This window comes from Salmo trutta, chromosome 12, assembly GCF_901001165.1.
Source record: "Salmo trutta chromosome 12, fSalTru1.1, whole genome shotgun sequence".
In the NCBI taxonomy this organism is placed as follows: Eukaryota; Metazoa; Chordata; class Actinopteri; order Salmoniformes; family Salmonidae; genus Salmo; species Salmo trutta.
The window spans coordinates 57,316,778-57,338,646 of record NC_042968.1 but is presented as its reverse complement, the minus strand read 5'-3'; the positions used below and the strand labels follow the sequence as shown (position 1 = coordinate 57,338,646).

The 21,869-nt window shown below is 41.7% G+C and overlaps 1 protein-coding gene across 1 annotated transcript in view; it reads left to right on the top strand.

Annotated features, from left to right (window-relative positions):
• LOC115203854 (microtubule-associated protein 1B) overlaps positions 1-21,869 on the top strand; it is a 57,110-nt gene that overhangs the window by 14,847 nt on the left and 20,394 nt on the right. Inside the window, exon 3 of the mRNA XM_029768902.1 lies at positions 19,062-19,144. Within this exon, the coding sequence (XP_029624762.1) occupies positions 19,062-19,144 (83 nt within the window). The remainder of the gene's footprint in view (positions 1-19,061; positions 19,145-21,869) is intronic.

The window sequence follows — 21,869 nt, the reverse complement described above, 5'->3', positions numbered from 1 at the left end:
CGATGACCACAAATCCCCCCCCAAAAAACATTTTGGCGATAAAGCTGCACTGCTCTGTCAACTTAGTTCAGTGCTTATTATTGGAAGTATTAAACTACGAAATACAGCTTTTTTATATAAGGTTAATGATATGTTAGAGAAAGACCCCTTTGAACAATTCAGAACATGAAGAATTACATTTGTCTTGGTAAAGTCTATTTTATAACATAAGGATGTGAAATATCCTCACCAAGCGCGTTTTCACCCATTTTGGGCAGAGTGGGTGGACACCCTAAAGAGGGGAGACGAGGTCAGTGAAATATCAAGGGACCTCTGAATTCAGTTCAGTTCAAATCAAATTAAAAAAATGTGGTCACATGCACATGGTTAGCAGATGTTATTGCGAGTGTAGCAAAGTGTTTGTGCTTCTAGTTCCGACAGTGCAGCAATATCTAACAAGTAATCTAACAATTCCACAACAACTTCCTAATACACACAAATCTAAGTAAAGGAATTGAATAAGAATATATACATATAAATACAGTTGAAGTCAGAAGTTTAACTACACCTTAGCCAAATACATTCAAACTCAGTTTTTTACAATTCCTTACATTTAATCCAAGTAAAATGTCCATGTTTTAGGTCAGTTAGGATCCCACTTTATTTTAAAAATGTAGAGAGAATGATTTATTTCAGATTTTATTTCTTTCATCACATTCCCAGTGGGTCAGAAGTTTACATACACTCAATTAGTATTTGGTAGCATTGCCTTTATATTGCTTAACTTGGGTCAAACATTTTGGGTAGCCTTCCACAAGCTTCCCACAATAAGTTGGGTGAATTTTGGCCCATTCCTCCTGACAGAGCTGGTGTAACTGAGTCAGGTTTGTAGGCCTCCTTTCTCGCACACACTTTTTCAGATCTGCCCACAAATTTTCTATAGGATTGAGGTCAGGGCTTTGTGATGGTCACTCCAATACCTTGGCTTTGTTGTCCTTAAGCCATTTTGCCACAACTTTGGAAGTATGCTTGGGGTCATTGTCCATTTGGAAGACCCATTTGTGACCAAGCTTTAACTTCCTGACTGATGTCTTGAGATGTTGCTTCAATAAATCTACATAATTTTCCTGACTCATGTCATCTATTTTGTGAAGTGCACCAGTTCCTCTTGCAGCAAAGCACCCCCACAACATGATGCTGCCACCCCCGTGCTTCACGATTAGGATGGTGTTCTTCGGCTTGCAAGCCTCTCCCTTTTTCCTCCAAACATAAAGATGGTCATTATGACCAAAGAGTTCTATTTTTGTTTCATTTGACCAGAAGACATTTCTCCAAAAAATACAATCTTTGTCACAATGTGCAGTTGGAAACCGTAGTCAGGCTTTTTTATGGTGGTTTTGGAGCAGTGGCTTCTTCCTTGCTGAGCAGCCTTTCAGGTTATGTCAATATAGGACTCATTTTACTGTGGATATATATACTTTTGTACCTGTTTCCTCCAGCATCTTCACAGGGTCCTTTGCTGTTGTTCTGGGATTGATTTGCACTTTTCACACCATAGTATGTTCATCTCTAGGAGACAGAACGCATCTCCTTCCTGAGCGGTATGATGGCTGCGTGGTCCCATGGTGTTTATACTTGCGTACTATTGTTTGTACAGATGAACGTGGTACCTTCAGGCGTTTGAAAATTGCTCCCAAGGATGAACCAGACTTGTGGAGGTCTACAATTTTTTCTGAGGTCTTGGCTGATTTCTTTTGATTTTCACATGATGTCAAGCAAAGAGGCACTGAGTTTGAAGGTAGTCCTTGAAATACATCCACAAGTACACATCCAATTGACTCAAATTATGTCAATTAGCCTATCAGAAGCTTCTAAAGACATAATTTTCTGGAATTTTCCAAGCTGTTTAAAGGCACAGTCAACTTAGTGTATGTAAACTTCTGACCAATTCACTGGAATTGTGATACAATGAATTACAAGTGAAATAATCTGTAGTTAAACAATTGTTGTAAAAATGACTTGTGTCATGCACAAAGTAGATGTCCTAACCAACTTGCCAAAACTATAGTTTGTTAACAAGAAATTTCTGGAGTGGTTGAAAAATGAGTTTTAATGACTCCAACCTAAGTGTATGTAAACTTCCGACTTCAACTGTATATGGATGAGCAATGACAGAGCGGCATAGGCAAGATGCAATAGATGGTATAAAATACAGTATATACATATGAGATGAGTGATGCAAGAAATGTAAACATTATTAAAGTGGCATTATTAATGTGACTAGTGATCAGTTTATTAAAGTGGCCAATGATTTCAAGTCTGTATGTAGGCAGCAGCCTCTCTGTGTTTAGTGATGGCTGTTTAACAGTCTGGTGGCCTTGAGATAGAAGCTGTTTTTCAGTCTCTCGGCCCCAGCTTTTATGCACCTGTACTGACCTCACCTTCTGGATGGTAGCGGGGTGAACAGGCAGTGGCTCGGGTGGTTGTTGTCCTTGACGATCTTTTTGGCCTTCCTGTGACATCGGGTGCTGTAGGTTGTGCAGACCGCACTACCCTCTGGAAAGCCTTGTGGTTGTGGGCAGTGCAGTTGCCGTACCATGCGGTGATGCAGCCCGACACGATGCTCTCAATTGTGCATCTGTAAAAGGTTGTGTGGGTCTTAGGTGACAAGCCAAATTTCTTCAGCCTCCTTCTTCACCACACAGCGCCTGGGGAACAGTGGGTTAACTGCGTTGCTCAGGGTCAGAACAATAGATTTGTACCATGTCAGCTCAGGGATATGATCCAGCAACCTTCTGGTTACTGGCCCAACATCCTAACCACTAGGCTACCTGCCACCTCTCACAGTGGGTGGTGTGCGCGCCTCTGAAGTCTGACCAGAAGACTGCTCAGTCTGCCTCTTCTCCGGTGGCGTTGTTTTGGGTCAGCCTCTGGAATCAGTTCAAATGCCCTGGGTGGTTCAGACAAAGGATCCGCATCGGGAAAGTCATATTCCTGGTCGTAGTGCTGGTAAGTTGACGTCGCTCTGATATCCAATAGTTATTCCCAGCTATATGTAATAACACTTAAGATTTTCTGGGATAACAATGTAAGAAATAATACATAAAAAAAACAAAATACTGCAAAGTTTCCTAAGGACTAGAAGCGAGGCAGCCCTCTGTCAGCGCCATCTTATGAATGGCATGAAGGAGGATTTCTCTCTCATTCCATCTGTGATTTAAAAGGAACTCCCTTGCCTAGTGGCTTAGTGATTGGATAGCTAGTGAGGTACTTTGCTAACTGTGCTCTTTTTTCTGCTCAGTCATAAGGATAATGTGCAGTGATGCTTTTCACATAGGTTTACCGTATATACCATGTAACGGGGTATTTGGAAATAGCCACAGGTAAGGCTGGATTTTTTTGGCCGGTGATTGTCAAGCAAATAACTGCCGGTCTCACGGTAATTGACTGTTAATTAACGTAAACAGGTTTAGCATCTCCTGGCTCCCATGCATTTCCTACAAGCTGCTGATGCAGACCTTTGGAACATCTACATTTAAAAAGTCTAATAAATCAATTTAATATAGCCTACACCATCACAATAAATCCATTCTTTATTTTACACAGGTCTAAAGAAACATGATATGAAGAAAATGTAGTCTATTTCAGAAGAACAGAATAGCATACTTTGAGTTGTTCTTATGTTATTGAGCCCTGATTTGGCTATGCCATATGGCTGTGGGCTACACTAGTTCATTTAGCAGACAAGATTTTCTTAGAATTTCGTTGCATTATTTTATATTATTCAATGTAAATAGTCCGGGTGGCCATTTGATTAATTTAGTTGTCCAGCAGTCTTATGGCTTGGGGGTAGAAGCTGTTAAGGAGCCTTTTGGTCCTAGACTTGGCGCCCCGGTGCCGCTTGCCGTGCGGTAACAGAGAGAACAGTCTATGACTTGGGTGACTGGAGTCTTTGACAATTTTTTGGGTCTTCCTCTGACACCACCTAGCATATTGTCACGTCCTGACCAGTAAAAGGGGTTATTTGTTGTTGTAGTTTGGTCAGGACGTGGCAGGGGTGTGTTTGTTTTGTGTTGTCGGGGTTTTTGGGTAGTGTTCTATGTTTTGTATTTCTATGTTCTATTTTCTATTTTTTTCTATGTCTAGTTTATTGTTTTGACCTTCAATTGGAGGCAGCTGTTCCTCGTTGCCTCTAATTGAAGGTCCTATTTAGTAGGGGTGTTTTTCTATGGGTTTTGTGGGTAGTTGTTTCCTGTTTAGTGTTTGTTGCACCTGACAGGACTGTTTCTCGTCGATGTTTGTTGTTTTGTTAAGTGTTTACGTTTTCCTTCATTAAAGAAGATGAGTATTCACATTCCCGCTGCATTTTGGTCCACTTCTTACGACGGCTGTGACACATATAGGTCCTGGATGTCAGGGAGCTTGGCCCCAGTGATGTACTGGGCCATACACACTACCCTCTGTAGTGCCTTCCGGTCAGAAGCTGAGCGGGTGCCATACCAGTCCGTAATGTAATTGGTCATGATGGTGCAGCTGTTGAACTTTTTGAGGATCTGGGGACCCATGCCAAATCTTTTCAGTCACCTGAGGGGGTAAAGGTGTTGTCGTGCCCACTACACAACTGTCTTGGTGTGTTTGGACCATGAAAGTTTGTTGGTGATGTGGACACCAAGGAACTTGAAACTCTCGAGCCGCTCCACTTCAGTCCTGTCGATGTTAATGGGGACCTGTTCGGCCCTCCTTTTCCTTTTGTCACGATCAGCTCCTTTGTCTTGCCTGTATTTGTGTTTGAGGATTTTAATTCGCTCTCCCACTCCGCGCACCTCCCCATTCTGCAACAGTATGTCACCTGTCCAACTCACTCAACTCGCATCCTGGACCAGTGTTATGGCAATGTAGAGTACGCATACAAGACAGTGTGCAGTGCACCTATCGGGAAATGAGCCCATTACTTTATCCATCTCCTACCGAGATAAAGGCAGCAGGTGAAACGCGAAAAACACATTCAGGTATGGACAGAGGAGAGTAGGGAGGAGCTCAAAGATTGCTTTGACGTCACAGACTGGGAGGTGTTCTTTGACTCGTGCAGGGATCCCCACGAGTTGACAGACAGTATTACATCATACATCCAGTTCTGTGAGGATACTGTCAATAACACAAACACTGTCAAAATATTTCATAACAACAAGCTCTGGGTGTCTTAGGACTTGAAAATGTGCCTCAATGAAAGGAAGTTTGCATTCCTGAAAGGAGATACTGAAAATGAATTCAGGTCAAAAATGTGGAAAGCAAAAAAAACGACTTCAAGGATAAAGTGGAGCAGAGGTTCTGTACAGGCAATCCAAGACAAGCATGGGAAGGGCTTAATGCAATGATGGGATGAGAAGGGAAAAGAGAGAACAATACAATTGAAGACTGTTCATTCTTTGTAAAATAACTAAACTGTTTTTATGGAAAATTTGACACCGTCTATTTTAAAGAGGAACGTAAACAAATATGTGAGAGCATCCCCAAATCCTCTCCTGTCCAGATAACAGAGAACGAGGTGTCCTCATGCTTGTCAAATATTAAGCCACACAAAGCGCAGGGCCCAGACGGACTACGGGGCAAAGTACTGAAGGTAGCGCCGACCAGCTCAAGGGAGTCTTCACACGACTCCCGCTGAGCATCTGTACAGTGCCAAAACTCCTGGAAGGTGTTGACCATTGTACCGGTGCCTAAGACATCAGGGACCAAATCACCAAATGACTTTCAACCTGTGGCCCTCACGCCCCTTCTGGCCAAATGCATGGAAAGGGTTGTTAGTAAGCGTCTTCCATAGCAGATCAACTGGACCTGTTACAGTTTGCCTATAAAGCACAGAGGGGGACTGAGGATGCTACCCTGAACTTGGTGAACATGGTGGCTAGTGACCTTCAACATGCTAAATCATATGCACACATTTTATTTATTGATTTTAGTTCAGCTTTCAATACAATGCAAATACACACACTGCTGAAACGACTACTGGACCTGAATGTCAATGGAGGCCTCACAGGTTGGATCAAGGACTTTTTAATTGACCGCCCACAGAGGGTCCTCATGAATGTGGCCCTCTCTGATGAACTGACCCTGAACACAGGGGCGCCCCAGGGATGTGTCCTTTCCCTGTTGTTGTTATCTATCTACACTAATGAGATGAAGATCCAAGGAAACAATGTGAGCCTTTTCAAGTACGCGGATGACATGGCTCTGGTGGGACTCTTTTTTTAAAGATGCTACGTCAGATGGGGACAGCTGTTTTAAACAGACCAACAACCTTCAAGAATGGTGCCGGTCAAGTGCCCTCCACATCAATGTGGAAAAGACAAAGGAGCTGATCATCAATGGCAACAACTTACCAATGTCCCAACTACTGTCTCTGAACGACCAACCAGTGGAGGTGGTTGAGTGTTTCAAATACCTAGGGACACAAATTGATAACAAGCTGAGTTTTACAGAGAATGCAGCCAGCGCCTGTTTTTAATCAGGAAATTGAAGGGGTTTGGGGTCAGCAGCTTGGTGGAGAGCATCCTCATGCAACATGATGGACTGACTGGTTTAAATGTGTATGATGTGAGAATGTATGTGTATGTGATCCTTTTAAGGGACGGTGATGCCAAAGAAAAATGTTCATCCTGGATGGACAATAAAGTTGTATTCTATTCTATTCTATTGAAGATGTTAGAAGAACTGTCCACATTTACTTTTCGTCAGCCAACAAGATGATTAGGCTCAACAAACAGCAAAAGCACCAGCCTATGTCAATTTACTATCACCCATAGTACAAAAGTTGACCTATTCTATTGGTCAACTTGTCCTTCTGTGCGAGAAAGAACCCTATTCCAAACATAGTCTGGGACAGTTGTGGGATGCGATAGATCCCAAATTAATACAACCACTGGCATCAAACCATTTTTTAAAAGCAATGAGGCTGATGCAACAGATCAGAACGTTTAGCTTAAAATGTCGATAAACTATTAGGCTATTTCTTCAATTAACAATCAAACACCATTCTCAAAAGTGACCACAAATGCGATTATGCATGTAATGCTTTATTATAAAGGTGTTTTTTTTTATGGTGAAAATTATCTTCCCCTATCTTGCGCCGCCTATGTATGCCAGTTAGGCTCTACACCAGTTATAAAGCGGATTAATGTTCTTCATTTTAAGAAGTTCTTTGGCCACTTTAGTTGTGATGCAAACCTTATCAAAACATATAGGTCTATGGGCTAGGCTACATGAGGTGTGCGAATATGATTTCAAAAAGTCGCAAAAAAAAGGCATGTGCTGTTTCTGCTTTACTGCACACTTTGGGCATCATTCGCAATTGATAATATATAATTCACAAGTGATAGGTTAATATTGTCACCCATCAGACTACTCTTAATTTAATATTGTCTTTACATATACTAAATAATATATGTGTAAAATTAGTTTTGATTTAGAATGGACCATTATAATGCACCTGTCGTAGAAAAGGGGAATGGACGCATTTCCTGTGGTTCATTTTCATGTCAGCTAGCTAGGCTATACTCCTGTTGTGAAGTGAAGCAATGTGCTTAATATTAGGAAAGTTCAGAAAAAATATAGTAGGCCTAGCCCATAGAAAGCTTATGGGAGCCTCCTATTTTTCATAGAGGCCATCACTCTTTTCTCACGCAATTGCAAAGCCTTTAGAAATGTTGCACAACATGAGCTCTCATGAAGTGTTTGATTTGATGTTCGATTACATTTTCATTGATGTCAGAGTGATTAGAGGGACAATAGAGTGCTGAGTACCAGGCACTTAGCAAGCTTGGTCGGCTACTGTTGACCATCAGCAGCATCAGAGCTTGGAGAAGCCTAGTTACTGTGACTAAACAGTCACGTAGAATTTGACTGTGGTTATTTTTTTATTTAACCAGGCAAGTCAGTTAAAAATAAATTCTTATTTACAATGACAGCCTAGGAACAGTGGGTTAACTGCCTTGTTCAGGGGCAGAATGACAGCTTTTTACCTTGTCAGTTCAGGGATTCGATCTAGCAACCTTTCGGTTACTGGTCCAACGCTCTAACCACTAGGCTACCTGCCACCCCTACAAATGAGTTGTGACCGCCGGTGTGGCAGTAATACAGTCACCGTAACAGCCCTAGCCAGCCACGGGATGTTTTTTCCACACTGTCAATGCCATTGAAACGATTTCTTTGAAGTTTTTCACATTTGAATATTTGTAGCTACTTTTTAAGTAAATACCTGCAGTCAACTTGTGCAATACGTTAGGAGATGAAGCAGATCGCGTTCTTCATTTCACTTTATTTTACATTATGAAGCTTACTGTAGTTCCCCAGTTGAGTATTGACAGGGGTCGCATTTTATATCGTAAGTCAAGTGTGTTTTTGATTCATTAGAGTAATCAGGGTGTGCAACTATAGTTTTCCGTTACAGAAAATATATTAGTGCAACACATTCGGCAGGAAATAGCTTCATTTTCATCAGATGACAACAGAAGTGCAACGCTATTTGGACTGCAGCCACACAAGTAAATGCTTACAATGAAAAATCAAGCTCTTTTTTGCAAAAATGATGCATTGCCATCGTATTTCTAATGTTTATCATAGAACTAAATGTAGCCAGCTACATTTCCTAATATTTTGCTTAAAGTTAATCTTGCATTTTACCAGAGAAAGTAGGCTGGGTACACTGAGAAATGTACCAGAGAAAAGTAACTACACATCAGTCAGAGCATTGTCTGCTGATAGAATGCTGTTCATGAATTGTCATCCGAGTGGAGAGGTGCAACTGAAGAACAAAATTTGTCTGATGCTGAGCAGAAATTACAATAAGAACATTTTAGATTTGCGTTTACAAAATGCAGCAAGAGATTTCTTATGCGTTTTCTTTTTTTCCTGCGTGAAAAAAGAATTCTGCATTAACACAAGCCTTAAGAATAACTTGCTAGTTGTCTAAGTAAGTTACTGAATTAATAAGGTGACAGGGCATTGTAACGCGGGTCGTACAAAGGGACCAAGGCGCGGCGTGTGAAGTGCTCATAATTTACTTTTAATGAAACACTAATACAAAAACAACAAAGACGACCGTCAACAGTTCTGTCAGGTACAAGGAACAAAACTACCCACAAACCACAGGAAAAAAAACACCCCTACTAAATATGACCTCCAATTAGTCAACGAGGAACAGCTGCCTCCAATTGAAGGTCAACCGAATAAACCCCAACCTAGAAATAGACAAACTAGAAATCCAACATAGAAATAGAAAACATAGAACAAACACAAAAACACCCCCTGTCACGGCCTGACCACTCTACCATAGAAAATAACAACTTATATTGGTCAGGACGTGACAGGCATCATATTGTGTAAGCTTTCTGCCATGTTTGAGAGGTCAAAGCCCTTTGGATGAGTTATAAGTACAGCTGCCACTGATATCTTTTGATTTCCTTTTTTTTTGTTTTTTTCTCCTCTCCCTTCTTGGCTCGTTTGCTCCTACCCCAACTTCTCTGAGCAGAAAAGTCAGGGCCATTGCCCTAGCGACTCCAGACTTCACACAGAAACAGGGTGAACACACTTTGCTTCAGAGTCAGTACTGTTCTTCCTTCAGACAAGCATGAGTCAAAATTTTGTTCATTTGCACAATGTCTTTCGTTCACATATGCTTGTAAATGTCCAAACTCACCAAAAATTATATTTGGTAGCTCCTATCTATACATGTATAACTTTATGAGCTGGATTGCCTGTCTTTGCAATTTGTTTATTTTCTTATGCATATTTAGCTAGCAGCCTCTGTGGAAATTTGCTATTACTTATGCTAATTGTGTTAGCATTCTGGTAACAGACACCCAATAGTATTTTTGGTGCCCCCTTGTGTACTAATCTGGTAATACCTTAAATCCCTGGCTAAGAGAAGGACGGTATGACCTTGTGAAAATCTAGATACCGCCCAACCCTAGTTTCACATTACCTTTCCTTCCCACTGAGAGAGAGGTGGAGGGGTTGGAAGGATGGAGGGGTAGAGGGATGCAGGAGGTAAAAGAGGGTAGCAGAGAGGGCCCTTTTATCATCCAAGCAACTATAATTGTCAGGGGTCAATCTAGCTTCAGTGGCCCTTCCTTTATTGTTATCTCTTTCTTTTAAGGGGTAAAGTAAACAGGCATTTTCCAAGGTACACGGGATGGGTGTGTTAGTTGTGTTTATAGAAAATGTTTGCTGGGACTGTGGCCTAGTACTGCGTATAGCTGAGTTTTAACATTTTATTTTTGGATTGAACTGTTCCCTCTGTTCTCTGCAGAAAAGTAAAGTAGGGCACTAACCACAGCATTTGATCTACATAGAAACCCTGAAAAAGGGGACAAAACACCCACTTTTTCATTCCATTAGCTGCAGGGCTGTGCACAGTCCTTTTGGGGGGCATGTGCTCAACCCAACAAAAGAAAACACTCAAACGCTGTCACAGACTCGTTAAGCAATTATTACAAGAGGGGAATGCAGCACAATGTGATGAGTAAAGTATTTTTCTAAACTATTTTGAAGTGGAAATGCTGCACTTATTAATAATGACCAACACTATTCCAGTTAAAATAGACGATTGTAAGAAATACTGTAACCTACTATTACTATTTCCAACCCAACTCCACTTGTTGCCATGCACAAACAATCACTGTGCAATTGTAGCCTGTCATTACAGCCATAAACGGTTATGCATTTTCTAAGTGCAAGATAGGCTACAGAAATAAACTGTGTTTTATACCTGCATTTGGGGCTGAAAGTCATTCATGTTAGCAGCCAATTTCAACTAGAGATATATCATGTCACTTCTCTGGAGTCCAAAGCAAGCAAAATCATACGGCCTAATTGGTAACGGAGGTTGCAGGATTGGATGGAAAGCATGTTCTGTCTGCATCACCCCATCAGCCTGCCTGCAGTATGCTCGTTGCCAGCGAGGTAGTGACAAAAATGTTGTTGAATCTCAAGCTAACGATAGCAACGCCACAGCTAGCAAGATTAGCATTAGCTCTGAGAGCACTGACGACAGTTCAACACTGTTCCTCTCCGCAGCCACTTCCAATTCTTCTGGCATGCTTGCTACTCTCCTCCGGGAAATTCAAGATGGTAAAAAAGGTCTTTCACTAAAAATGTACAAGAAATCGGCTGAACTTCATTCTTCCTTTGATGGCCTGAAATCCTCCCTGAATGATGTGCCTTTGAGAGCAACTGAGGCTGAGTTGCACATCAGCACCATTGAAGATACCATCACATGACATGACCAGGTGATCAAACAGCTGCAGAAGGACAATACCTATCTCAAAAACAAGGTGGACCAGATGGAGAACCAGAGCAGACGTAGCAACATCCATGTGGTGGGATTGAAGGAGGACAGCGAGGGCCTTGATCCCATCGTTTCTTCACTAAGTGGATCCCTGATGTCCTGGGCATAAACAACTTCACCAAGCCACTAGAAATCGAACGTGCCAACAGAACCTTGATGCCAAAACCCACACCAGATAAGCCCACACGGTTCCTCCATTTCCAGGAAAGGGAGAAGATACTGTGACTTGAAAGAGCCAAAGGGGACATCACCGTTGCTGGCAGGAGGGTCTGTCTTTTCCCGGATATGTGCGCGGATCTCGCCAGTCGTCGCAAGCAGTTCACGCCAGCCACCATAGACCTGAAGGAGAAGAATATCACTGACTACCTCATTCACCCCGCGCGGATGAAAGTTCAGTACAATGGCCGAAGCCATCTCTTCGTCACGCCGAGAGAAGAACTGAACCGCGTTTGAATTACAAAGGTATATCGGTGGAATTTGGCGCAGTTTATTGGATTTATCTTGTTTTTGCTGTCCTGGGACTGAACTGCTAATGTCTATTTTGAATTTGGAAGTGATTACCCCACGATTCGGCCGCTACAGGTGAGTGGGACAGTTTCAGTTACTGTTACTGAGTTCTATTACACTCGTTGTTATGGGACATTTACGAGAGAGTATATTCTGGTGTTGATATTCACTGGGCGACGCAAAAATCAGTAGGCCTAGGCCTATTGCTTTTTCCCTCATTTATGTTTCTCCTCTTCTCCTGAAAAGAGACTGAAGCGGCCCTTATCGTTGACAGTAAAATATTCAGCATAGGGAGCTCGTAGGTTTTAGTTTATGTCAAAGTTTAGCTAGTAAGAGCAAGATGGAAAGCGAGCAACAAATGTATCTCTACAAATGTTTTTATGATTGATTGTTGTTTTAGTCCAACAATCGGGTTGGGTTTTTTCTATGGTAAATGTTGTTTCCTTCCTAAAGAGACACATAGGTCACTTCAGTATTACCTCATTATTTTCATAATAGTGTATACCATTCAGTTATCTGTTTGAAACCCAGCCCATGCTTAATCCACTAAAATAGGTCACATTATATGTAAAAGGTCTTAACAGCCCGGTTAAGAGGAAACGAGTTTATACATACTGTACCTTAAGAAATGAAAGGCTGACATTGTGTTCATTTTACAGCCATTGAACACAAGAAATTAAAGAGAGAATGGGTGGGACAAGTTTTTGCGTCTTCTTTTAACTCCAAAGCAAGAGTAGAAACATCCCCTTTTGTGTCAGTAACACCATATATGATCACTCAGGCAGGTTTGTTTTGGTGCAGGGTCATATGCTCCCAAACTTTGATGACCATATGTTTATTCAGAATGTCTTCCTTCAGATTGCTCAAGCACCAGGATGGCCACTGGCTGGAGGAGATTGAAATGTTTGTTTAGATACAGTTCTTGACAGGTCCTCTGATAAACCTTCCCCTCTTACAAAAGCCGCCAAACTCACCATGTCATTCATGAAGGATCTCAATTTACTAGACGCTTGGAGATAGAGGCACCCACAAGATAGGGACTACTGTTTTTATTCACACCCACACAACACACACACATAGCTTTTTGCTATAAACCCAACTGTTTCACAAATTGTTAGATACTGAATATCTCCCCAGATTGCTTACTGACCATTCTCTGGTATTATCACTCTCCATCCCTACCAAGGTAAATGGAGCATATAAATGGAAAATAAATTCTACTCTTGAAGCAACCTGAATGTTGTGCATCCATCGACGAGCAGATTCATATGTTTTTCTTTGACAAACAAACCCTCTGCTCCTGACAGTTTCATTCTTTGGGACGCATTGAAAACCTATCTGATGGGACAAATCATTGCCTTTACTAAAGGGTTGAAGAGAAAACACGGTGCCGGAATAGATGTCCTTGAATCTGACATTCTTGAGCTTGATAAAAACCTACCAAAGAGGCCCGACTAAAGACCTATACAGGCTCTTAGTAAATAAAAAACTGCAATATAGTACGCTGAACACATATCAAACTGAGAGGGCCATTCCTAGATCAAAACAGCGACCCTACGAACTTGGAGAGAAAGCCCATATAGTATTGGAATGGCAACTGAAAACAGAGGAAAGTAAGACAATTCATGCTATAGAAACTCTTACTAATGAGATATCCTTACACCCTACTGAAATGAATGATACTTTGAAGAAATACTCTATACTTTCAGAGATCAGCTAATTTCTCTCCTCTCTCAACCTCCCATGCCAGAGGAGGACAGAGAGTGCCTGAGTGATCATTTCTCAGTCCCAGAATTGTTGGATGTTTAATGTTTACCTTCTAATAAATCTCCTGGGGCGGATGGTTTCCCCCCCAGAGTTCTATAAAGAATTTAAGGAGCTATTGGTACCCTACCTTACGGAGGTACTTAAAAAACCCGGGAACCACAACTGCTTTTCAGAGTCTTTTTCTGAAGATGTGATTACAGTGATTCACAAGAAAGGGGAAAACTCCCTAAAGTGCACCTCCTATAGGCCACCAAGATGCTATCTAAGAGACTTGGAGTCACGCCTCCCTCTGCTGGTCAACCCAGATCAGACTGGCTTCATAATTAATAGATTGTCCTCCAATAATCTCAGAAAAGTATTTGATACAAAAACAATACCTAGTGTTGCAGTGTCCCTCAACACCGAAAAGGCCTTTTCTTTCACTTTTTTACAAAAGTTCGGTTTAGGCATTGTGTTTTTAAAATTGATAAAATCACTCTCGTAAAGCTAAGATCTCGTAAAACTAGGATTGCTATCAATGGGATTACTTCCTCTTCTTTCCCTCTCTATAGGGGGAACAGACAGGGTTTCCCTATTATCCCCCACTTCTTCGCCCTCGCCATTGAACGGTGGGCTGAGGCTATTACATACAGTGCCTTCAGAATCTGTGCTTTGAAATTCACTACTCGACTGAGGGACCTTACAGATAATTTACAAATAATTGTATTTGTGGGGTACAGAGATGAGGTATTCATTCAAAAATCATGCGTATCTTATGTGACTTGTTGAGCACATTTTTACTCCTGAATTTATTTAGGCTTGCCATAACAAAATGGTTGAATACTTATTGACAGTTCAGCTTTTCATTTTTAATGAAGTTGTAAACATTTCGAAAAAACATAATTCCACTTTGACATTATGGGATATTGTGTGTAGGCCAGCGAAAAAAAATCTCAATTTAATCAATTATACATTCAGGCTGTAACACAACAAAATGTGGAAAAAGTAAAGTAGTGTGAATACTTTCTGAAAGCACTGTACATGGCTTTGAGTTTGGGCTATTGGTTTTTGTGGACGACCTTATCTTGTTTCTAACGAACCCAGAACATTCCCTCTCTCACTTGCAGAACCTATTAGTGTTATAGTTTATTTTCTGGATACAAGATATATTAAAAAAAAAAGTGAAATTTGACCTTTGTCTGTGTTTGACCATCATACCATCAAGCATAATGGTTTCAAATATTTGGGCATATTGATGGATGGTAACCTGAAGAACCTCTATAAACTCAATTTGGCCAGCTTGTTGCCAAAGGTGGAGGGTGACCTGTGTAAATGGAAGGACTTGCCACTCATTTTACTGCGTAGAATTCATGTAATTCAAACGAATGACCTTCCCATGTTTCCATATTTGTTTAAATCTCTCCCCATCCCTGTACCCGCAGCATTCTTTTTCTCTCTCAACAAGCTGACTAGACACTATCTGGCACAGTAAAACGCCTAGGGTTAGCCAGGACAAACTGACCCTTGATTACGGTCAAGGGGGCTTAAACCTCCCTAATTTTAGAATGTATTACTGGGTTGTGCAGTCTAGACAATGGCCCTTCGCCCTCATGGTTGAACATTCAAAGGTTTCATGTACATGAGGACACTGGGGCATATTTGTTTTACAAATGGGACATGAAATCTATAAAAACTATCACAGACAACCCTGTAATTATACATTCTGTCCTGACTTGGTTTAAACTGCATGAGCTGTTCAGACGAGAGGGATTTACTTCCCCTAAAACCACTCTATGGAACAATAGATTGCTTCCAATGTTTCTCCAGAACAGTAACTTTAGATCATGGCCTGATAAGGCTATTACTCTTCTGAAACATTGTTATGATGAGGGAATTCTTATGTCCTTTGAACTGCTGAAACAGCAATACCACTTGTCTAACAAGGACATCTTTAGTTACCTACAACCTCATTTTATCAGGGTGAATCTCAAGGGCTAGTGGAACATACCTAAGATGTCACCTATTGAACAACTCTGCCATGCAGGCCAACCACTGTTCAAGACCATTTCCTATGTTTACGATCTATTTATGTCAGGATTACCACTGCCTGAGTTAGTTAGACCCTGAATTAGATGGGAATTAGATGGAAAAAGATATCTGGGTATCAATCTTGATGAGGGGTTATGGAGTGACCTATGCAGGGATGGTGTTACATCCACATTGAACTCCAGATACAGACGGATACAGTTTAACTTTCTCCATCAGCTCTATATCACCCCATCTAGACTGCACAAGTTCCACCCTGGTATCTCCTCCCTAATTTTTAGCTGAACAGTAGATGAAGGAACATTCCTCAATTCAACTTGGCAGTGTTCAAAACTACACAGTTTCTGGCAAGGGTATGTGTTGCCATATCCTCAATCCATGGGGTTGCATTCCCCTTCGACCCAGAGGTTTGTCTACTGGGTAACTTTACTAATTCCTATCTTAAGCAAAGCCACAATATAAAGCAGAAATATTACGAGCAATTGCCATAACATGTATTGCCTTAAAATAGAAAGCAGATACCCTGCTGCCAATTGGAATGCGACTATCCAAAGTTAATAGTTGTATCCCACTGGAGAAAATGACTTATTCGTTGAGGAACAAGTCAGAAACATTTTACAGAATTTGGCAACCCTTTATTGATTTTATGGAGAATCTCCCCTCACATCCCATTGATTGCATCTCTGTATAATCCTCATCTAATGTTTCACACTCAATGTGCAATATGTAGCCTCCTGCATGTGATTGTGTGAGCCAATGTCTCATTTATTTTTAATTTTATTTTATAAGGTTATTGTCATATTGTTATATTGTTGTCAAATGTATTTTTTTTTCATTTTTGAGTAAATTATATCACCACCGAAAAGGGGCATTTGCTCGACATAGGTAGAGTCCTATCTGTGCACGTGCCTGATTTAGCTGCAACCTGCTAAGAAGACGGGGCAGGTAGAGAAATAGCCTGTGTTTGTGATGTTTGTGATGGAGATTGTGTTTCCCACAGTCAATTATTATTCTCATACAGAAACACTGAGGCTCTAGTTCTAGGCTGCAGGGTTCTGCTGATCAATCTCCATGAAGACTGTGGGGTTGAAACATTTTCCCTGGACTTTAAAGTAATACATCTGATGCTGTTAAGCCGGCCTTTGAAAATGAATGAATACACGGCAAGAGAATACAGTATTAGCTCCAGCTTTGAACTGCGCTAAGAAGTACAACACAGAGTCAAAGAGACAACCAATTATTTTGAACATGAACTAACCTAAACTTGTTCCGCAATTTTTAAATCACAGATCTCTCCCTGGAATAAAATAAACACTGCATTTCCAATAGCAGTCTGCGTGTCAGTATCAAAAGCTGTAATTCTTATAGGCAGCTATTCAAGACAAACAACAACTCAGAAATGATGGATATCTGCATTTCCACCATAACATTTCCACCATGAATTAAAAAGAAGTCCTTCGACTAGGAAATACGTCTGCTTAACCTATTCCTCCTTTCTAATTTGGAGTGCCTGATCCATTGGCCGTTGAAGGTTTTAAAAAAATATATACATTACAGGATACGCAACCGCAAAAAGAAACATTACTATCGAGCTAAATCTATCCCTCTGATATGTGAGCCAGTCTTGCATTAGTGGCAGTAGGTTGAGCTCCTCCTCCATAGTGAGTGACAGCCCTCAGGAGGAGGGTACAGCAGGTGTGTTAATGGGTAGGAGGATCTATCTGGAATATGAAATATGTATGGCCAAATCAGCCCTGAGGCCAGAACTTACTGCTGTATGGAGGCCCCAGACATTCTCCCTCTCTCTGAGATAATCACGACTGGTAGTCTTTCTATATACCTGCAGAGCAGATCCCCAACCTCCAAGAAAGCATCATGCATTTCAGTTATTTATGTTCTGTTGCAATCACGGTGTTAGTTTTACAAATCTGGCCTGGTTTTCCAGTAGTGATAGAACTTAAGCTTTTACGAGTGTTGCCATGTTATGATATGTGATAAATCAAGCAGAGTTTTTTGTAAATTATGAGGAACATAAACACCAGTCTCTTGAATCAAGTAATGTAGCAGCAGTATACCATGGCTGTAGAACCTCTTGGTAAATACCACCACGACTCACCACGATGAGTGAAAGGAGGAGAGAAGGAGACAGAGAGAAAGATCGATTCCCACTGGGCACACACTGGTTGAATGAACATTGTTTCCACGTAATTTCAATGAAATTACGCTGAACCCGTGTGGAATAAACATGGAATTGAAGTCTGTGCCCAGTGATTTGGGATGCCACTCAGGTGATTTAAAGGAAGGCATCACAACTACTGTAGGTGAATGATGACTCTGTGGTTGCCCTCAGTGTGTTGGTGCAACTTGGACCAGAGGAGCACAAACAAAAGGCAGAGGCACACAGTCAGATTAAATAGAGACTACATGACAGTTTTCTATTGTTTTATTCGGATGCTGGATTGACTCACTCCTTGCTCTTGATTGGGTAGTTGTCAGGAAGCACAGGTCCTGTTTTCTCATTACATTATGTGTGGCTTAAGAACACTGAATTCATGCATTAACATGTTGAAGGGTTACCCAGTTGGTTCTTAATATATAATAATGGTGAAGGAAAGTATTCAGATAAAGCAAGCTGCTGAAAGTTCCTAAAACAGTGATGTCTTGTTTACTCAGATTCTGAGTAGCTGGGCTGACTCTCGGATCCAGCCATTTCATGGCTATATTGGACAGGCAGTGATAAAGGCCACCTCTGGAGGAACATTACCATTTACATAGTCACATTAAGACTGTCAGAAACATCTGTAGCTGAACAGTTTGATTAATAATCTGTAGCCTAATGGAGATAGACAGACAGTAGAGAGAGAGAGAGAGTGAATACATGAGATTCCACAATAAATTATTAATAATTGCCTTTTGATATTAAAGGAGAGAATTATGAAGTTGGAGTTACATGATTAACGATTTAATGAAGAAACACTGGATTCATAAGATTCATACTGAAACAAATAGACTACAAAGAGATTTCTCTGATTCACTGATTCCCTGGTTGAATTGGGAGTGACTGGGGGTAACTGGTAGTAATGGCTTCTTGGTGACAGTCTGTGGCTGGTGGTAGGTGGGTGATTAGTAGGCTGTGTGGGTAATTGGGTGTGTGCATCCTTGATGGTTGAGTAGAGGAGACTACTAAGAACATTTCTTCTCTGGAGGACAGACATGCCATACTGGCCTGAGAGGGCAAAGGAAAAAAATGATCTGCTGCAACTGTAGCCTCTGATTTAATAGGGCCATCGAAAGTTTTCAGCTATTTAAGGCATGCTTTTACATGCACCCACTATCAAAAAAACATTTAACAAATCAGAAAAAAATTTAAGCATTTCATTTATATATTTTCCACAGCACACATTGATTGAGTTGTTCTGTTTCCCTTTGTTGTTTTCAGGGCAGAGAATTCTTCACCACAAAAGCAGCGTTCTCGAGACAGTAGTGCTTATCAACCCTTCAGATGCAGCTGTCAGCACTGAGGTAAGTACATTCCATAAGTACATAAGTGGCCTAAGGCACTGCAGCGCTTGAGGCGTCACTACAGATCCGGGTTCGATCCCAAGCTGTGTCGCATCCGGCCGCAACCAGGAGACCCATGAGGCGACACACAATTGGCCCAGCGTCGTCCGGGTTAGGGGAGAACTTGGCCGGCCGGGATGTCCTTGTCCTATTGCGCTCTAGCGACTCCAGTGGTGGGCCGGGCGCATGCACGCTGACACGGTTGCCAGTTGTACGGTGCTTCCTCCCACACAATGTGCGGCTGGCTTCCGGGTTAAGCGAGCAGTGTGTCAAGAAGCAGTGCGGCTTGGCAGGGTCCTGTTTCGGAGGATGCATGGCTCTCGACCTTCGCCTCTCCTGAGTCCGTACGGGAGTTGCAGCGATGGGACAAGACTGTAACAACCAATTGGATATCACGAAATTGGGGAGAAAAAGGGCTATATATATATATATATATATATATATATATATATATATATATATATATATATATATATATATATATATATATATATATATATATATACTGCTCAAAAAAATAAAGGGAACACTTAAACAACACAATGTAACTCCAAGTCAATAACACTTCTGTGAAATCAAACTGTCCACTTAGGAAGCAACACTGATTGACAATACATTTCACATGCTGTTGTGCAAATGGAATAGAAAACAGGTGGAAATTATAGGCAATTAGCAAGACACCCCCAATAAAGGAGTGGTTCAGCAGGTGGGGACCACAGACCACTTCTCAGTTCCTATGCTTCCTGGCTGATGTTTTGGTCACTTTTGAATGCTGGCGGTGCTTTCACTCTAGTGGTAGCATGAGACGGAGTCTACAACCCACACAAGTGGCTCAGGTAGTGCAGCTCATCCAGGATGGCACATCAATGTGAGCTGTGGCAAGAAGGTTTGCTGTGTCTGTCAGCGTAGTGTCCAGAGCATGGAGGCGCTACCAGGAGACAGGCCAGTGCATCAGGAGATGTGGAGGAGGCTGTTGGAGGGCAACAACCCAGCAGCAGGACCGCTACCTCCACCTTTGTGCAAGGAGGAGCAGGAGAAGCACTGCCAGAGCCCTGCAAAATGACCTCTAGCAGGCCACAAATGTGCATGTGTCTACTCAAACGGTCAGAAACAGACTCCATGACGTCCACAGGTGGGGGACGTTTGGCATTTGCCAGAGAACACCAAGATTGGTAAATTCGCCACTGGCGCCCTGTGCTCTTCACAGATGAAAGCAGGTTCACACTGAGCATGTGACAGACGTGACAGAGTCTGGAGACGCCGTGGAGAACGTTCTGCTGCCTGCAACATCCTCCAGCATGACCGGTTTAGCGGTGGGTCAGTCATGGTGTGGGGTGGCATTTCTTTGGGGGGCCGCACAGCCCTCCATGTGCTCGCCAGAGGTAGCCTGACTGCCATTAGGTACCGAGACGAGATCCTCAGACCCCTTGTGAGACCATATGCTGGTGCGGTTGGCCCTGGGTTCCTCCTAATGCAAGACAATGCTAGACCTCTTGTGGCTGGAGTGTGTCAGCAGTTCCTGCAAGAGGAAGGCATTGATGCTATGGACTGGCCCGCCCGTTCCCCAGACCTGAATACAATTGAGCACATCTGGGACATGTCTCGCTCCATCCACCAACGCCACGTTGCACCACAGACTGTCCAGGAGTTGGCGGATGCTTTAGTCCAGGTCTGGGAGGAGATCCCTCAGGAGACCATCCGCCACCTCATCAGGAGCATGCCCAGGCGTTGTAGGGAGGTCATACAGGCACGTGGAGGCCACACACACTACTGAGCCTCATTTTGACTTGTTTTAAGGACATTACATCAAAGTTGGATCAGCCTGTAGTGTGGTTTTCCACTTTAATCTTGAGTGTGACTCCAAATCCAGACCTCCATGGGTTGATAAATTGGATTTCCATTGATTATTTTTGTGTGATTTTGTTGTCAACACATTCAACTATGTAAAGAAAAAAGTATTTAATAAGATTCTTTCTTTCATTCAGATCTAGGATGTGTTGTTTAAGTGTTACCTTTATTTTTTGAGCAGTATACATATATATATAAAGAAGTGGGGGGGACATAATACAAAAATGTTAACAATTATTATTAATTATTTTAGTGGGTAGATCAGCTTTAACATTGCAGATATATTGTGGCTTCCATCAATGTAATTGTCTGCATCATTTCCAATCATGCATATAGATTTTTGTAAATATATACAGTGCATTGGACACAAAGGTTTGGACACGCCTACTCATTCAAGGGTTTTTCTTTATTTTTACTATTTTCTACATTGTAGAATAATAGTCAATACATCAAAACTATGAAGTAACACATATGGAATCATGTAGTAACCAAAAAAGTTATATTTTATATAATGTAGTAACCAAAAAATATATTTTATATTTGAGATTCTTCAAAGTAGCCACCCTTTGCCTTGGTGACAGCTTTGCACTCTCGTGGCATTCTCTCAACCAGCTTCACCTGGAATGATTTTCCAACAGTCTTGAAGGAGTTCCCACATATGCTGAGTAATTGTTGGCTGCTTTTCCTTAACTCTGCGGTCCAACTCATCTCAAACCATCTCAATTGCGTTGAGGTTTTGTGTTTGTGGAGGCCAGGCCATCTGATGCAGCACTCCATCACTCTCCTTCTTGGTAAAAGAGCCCTTACACAGCCTGGAGGTGTGTTGGGTCATTGTCCT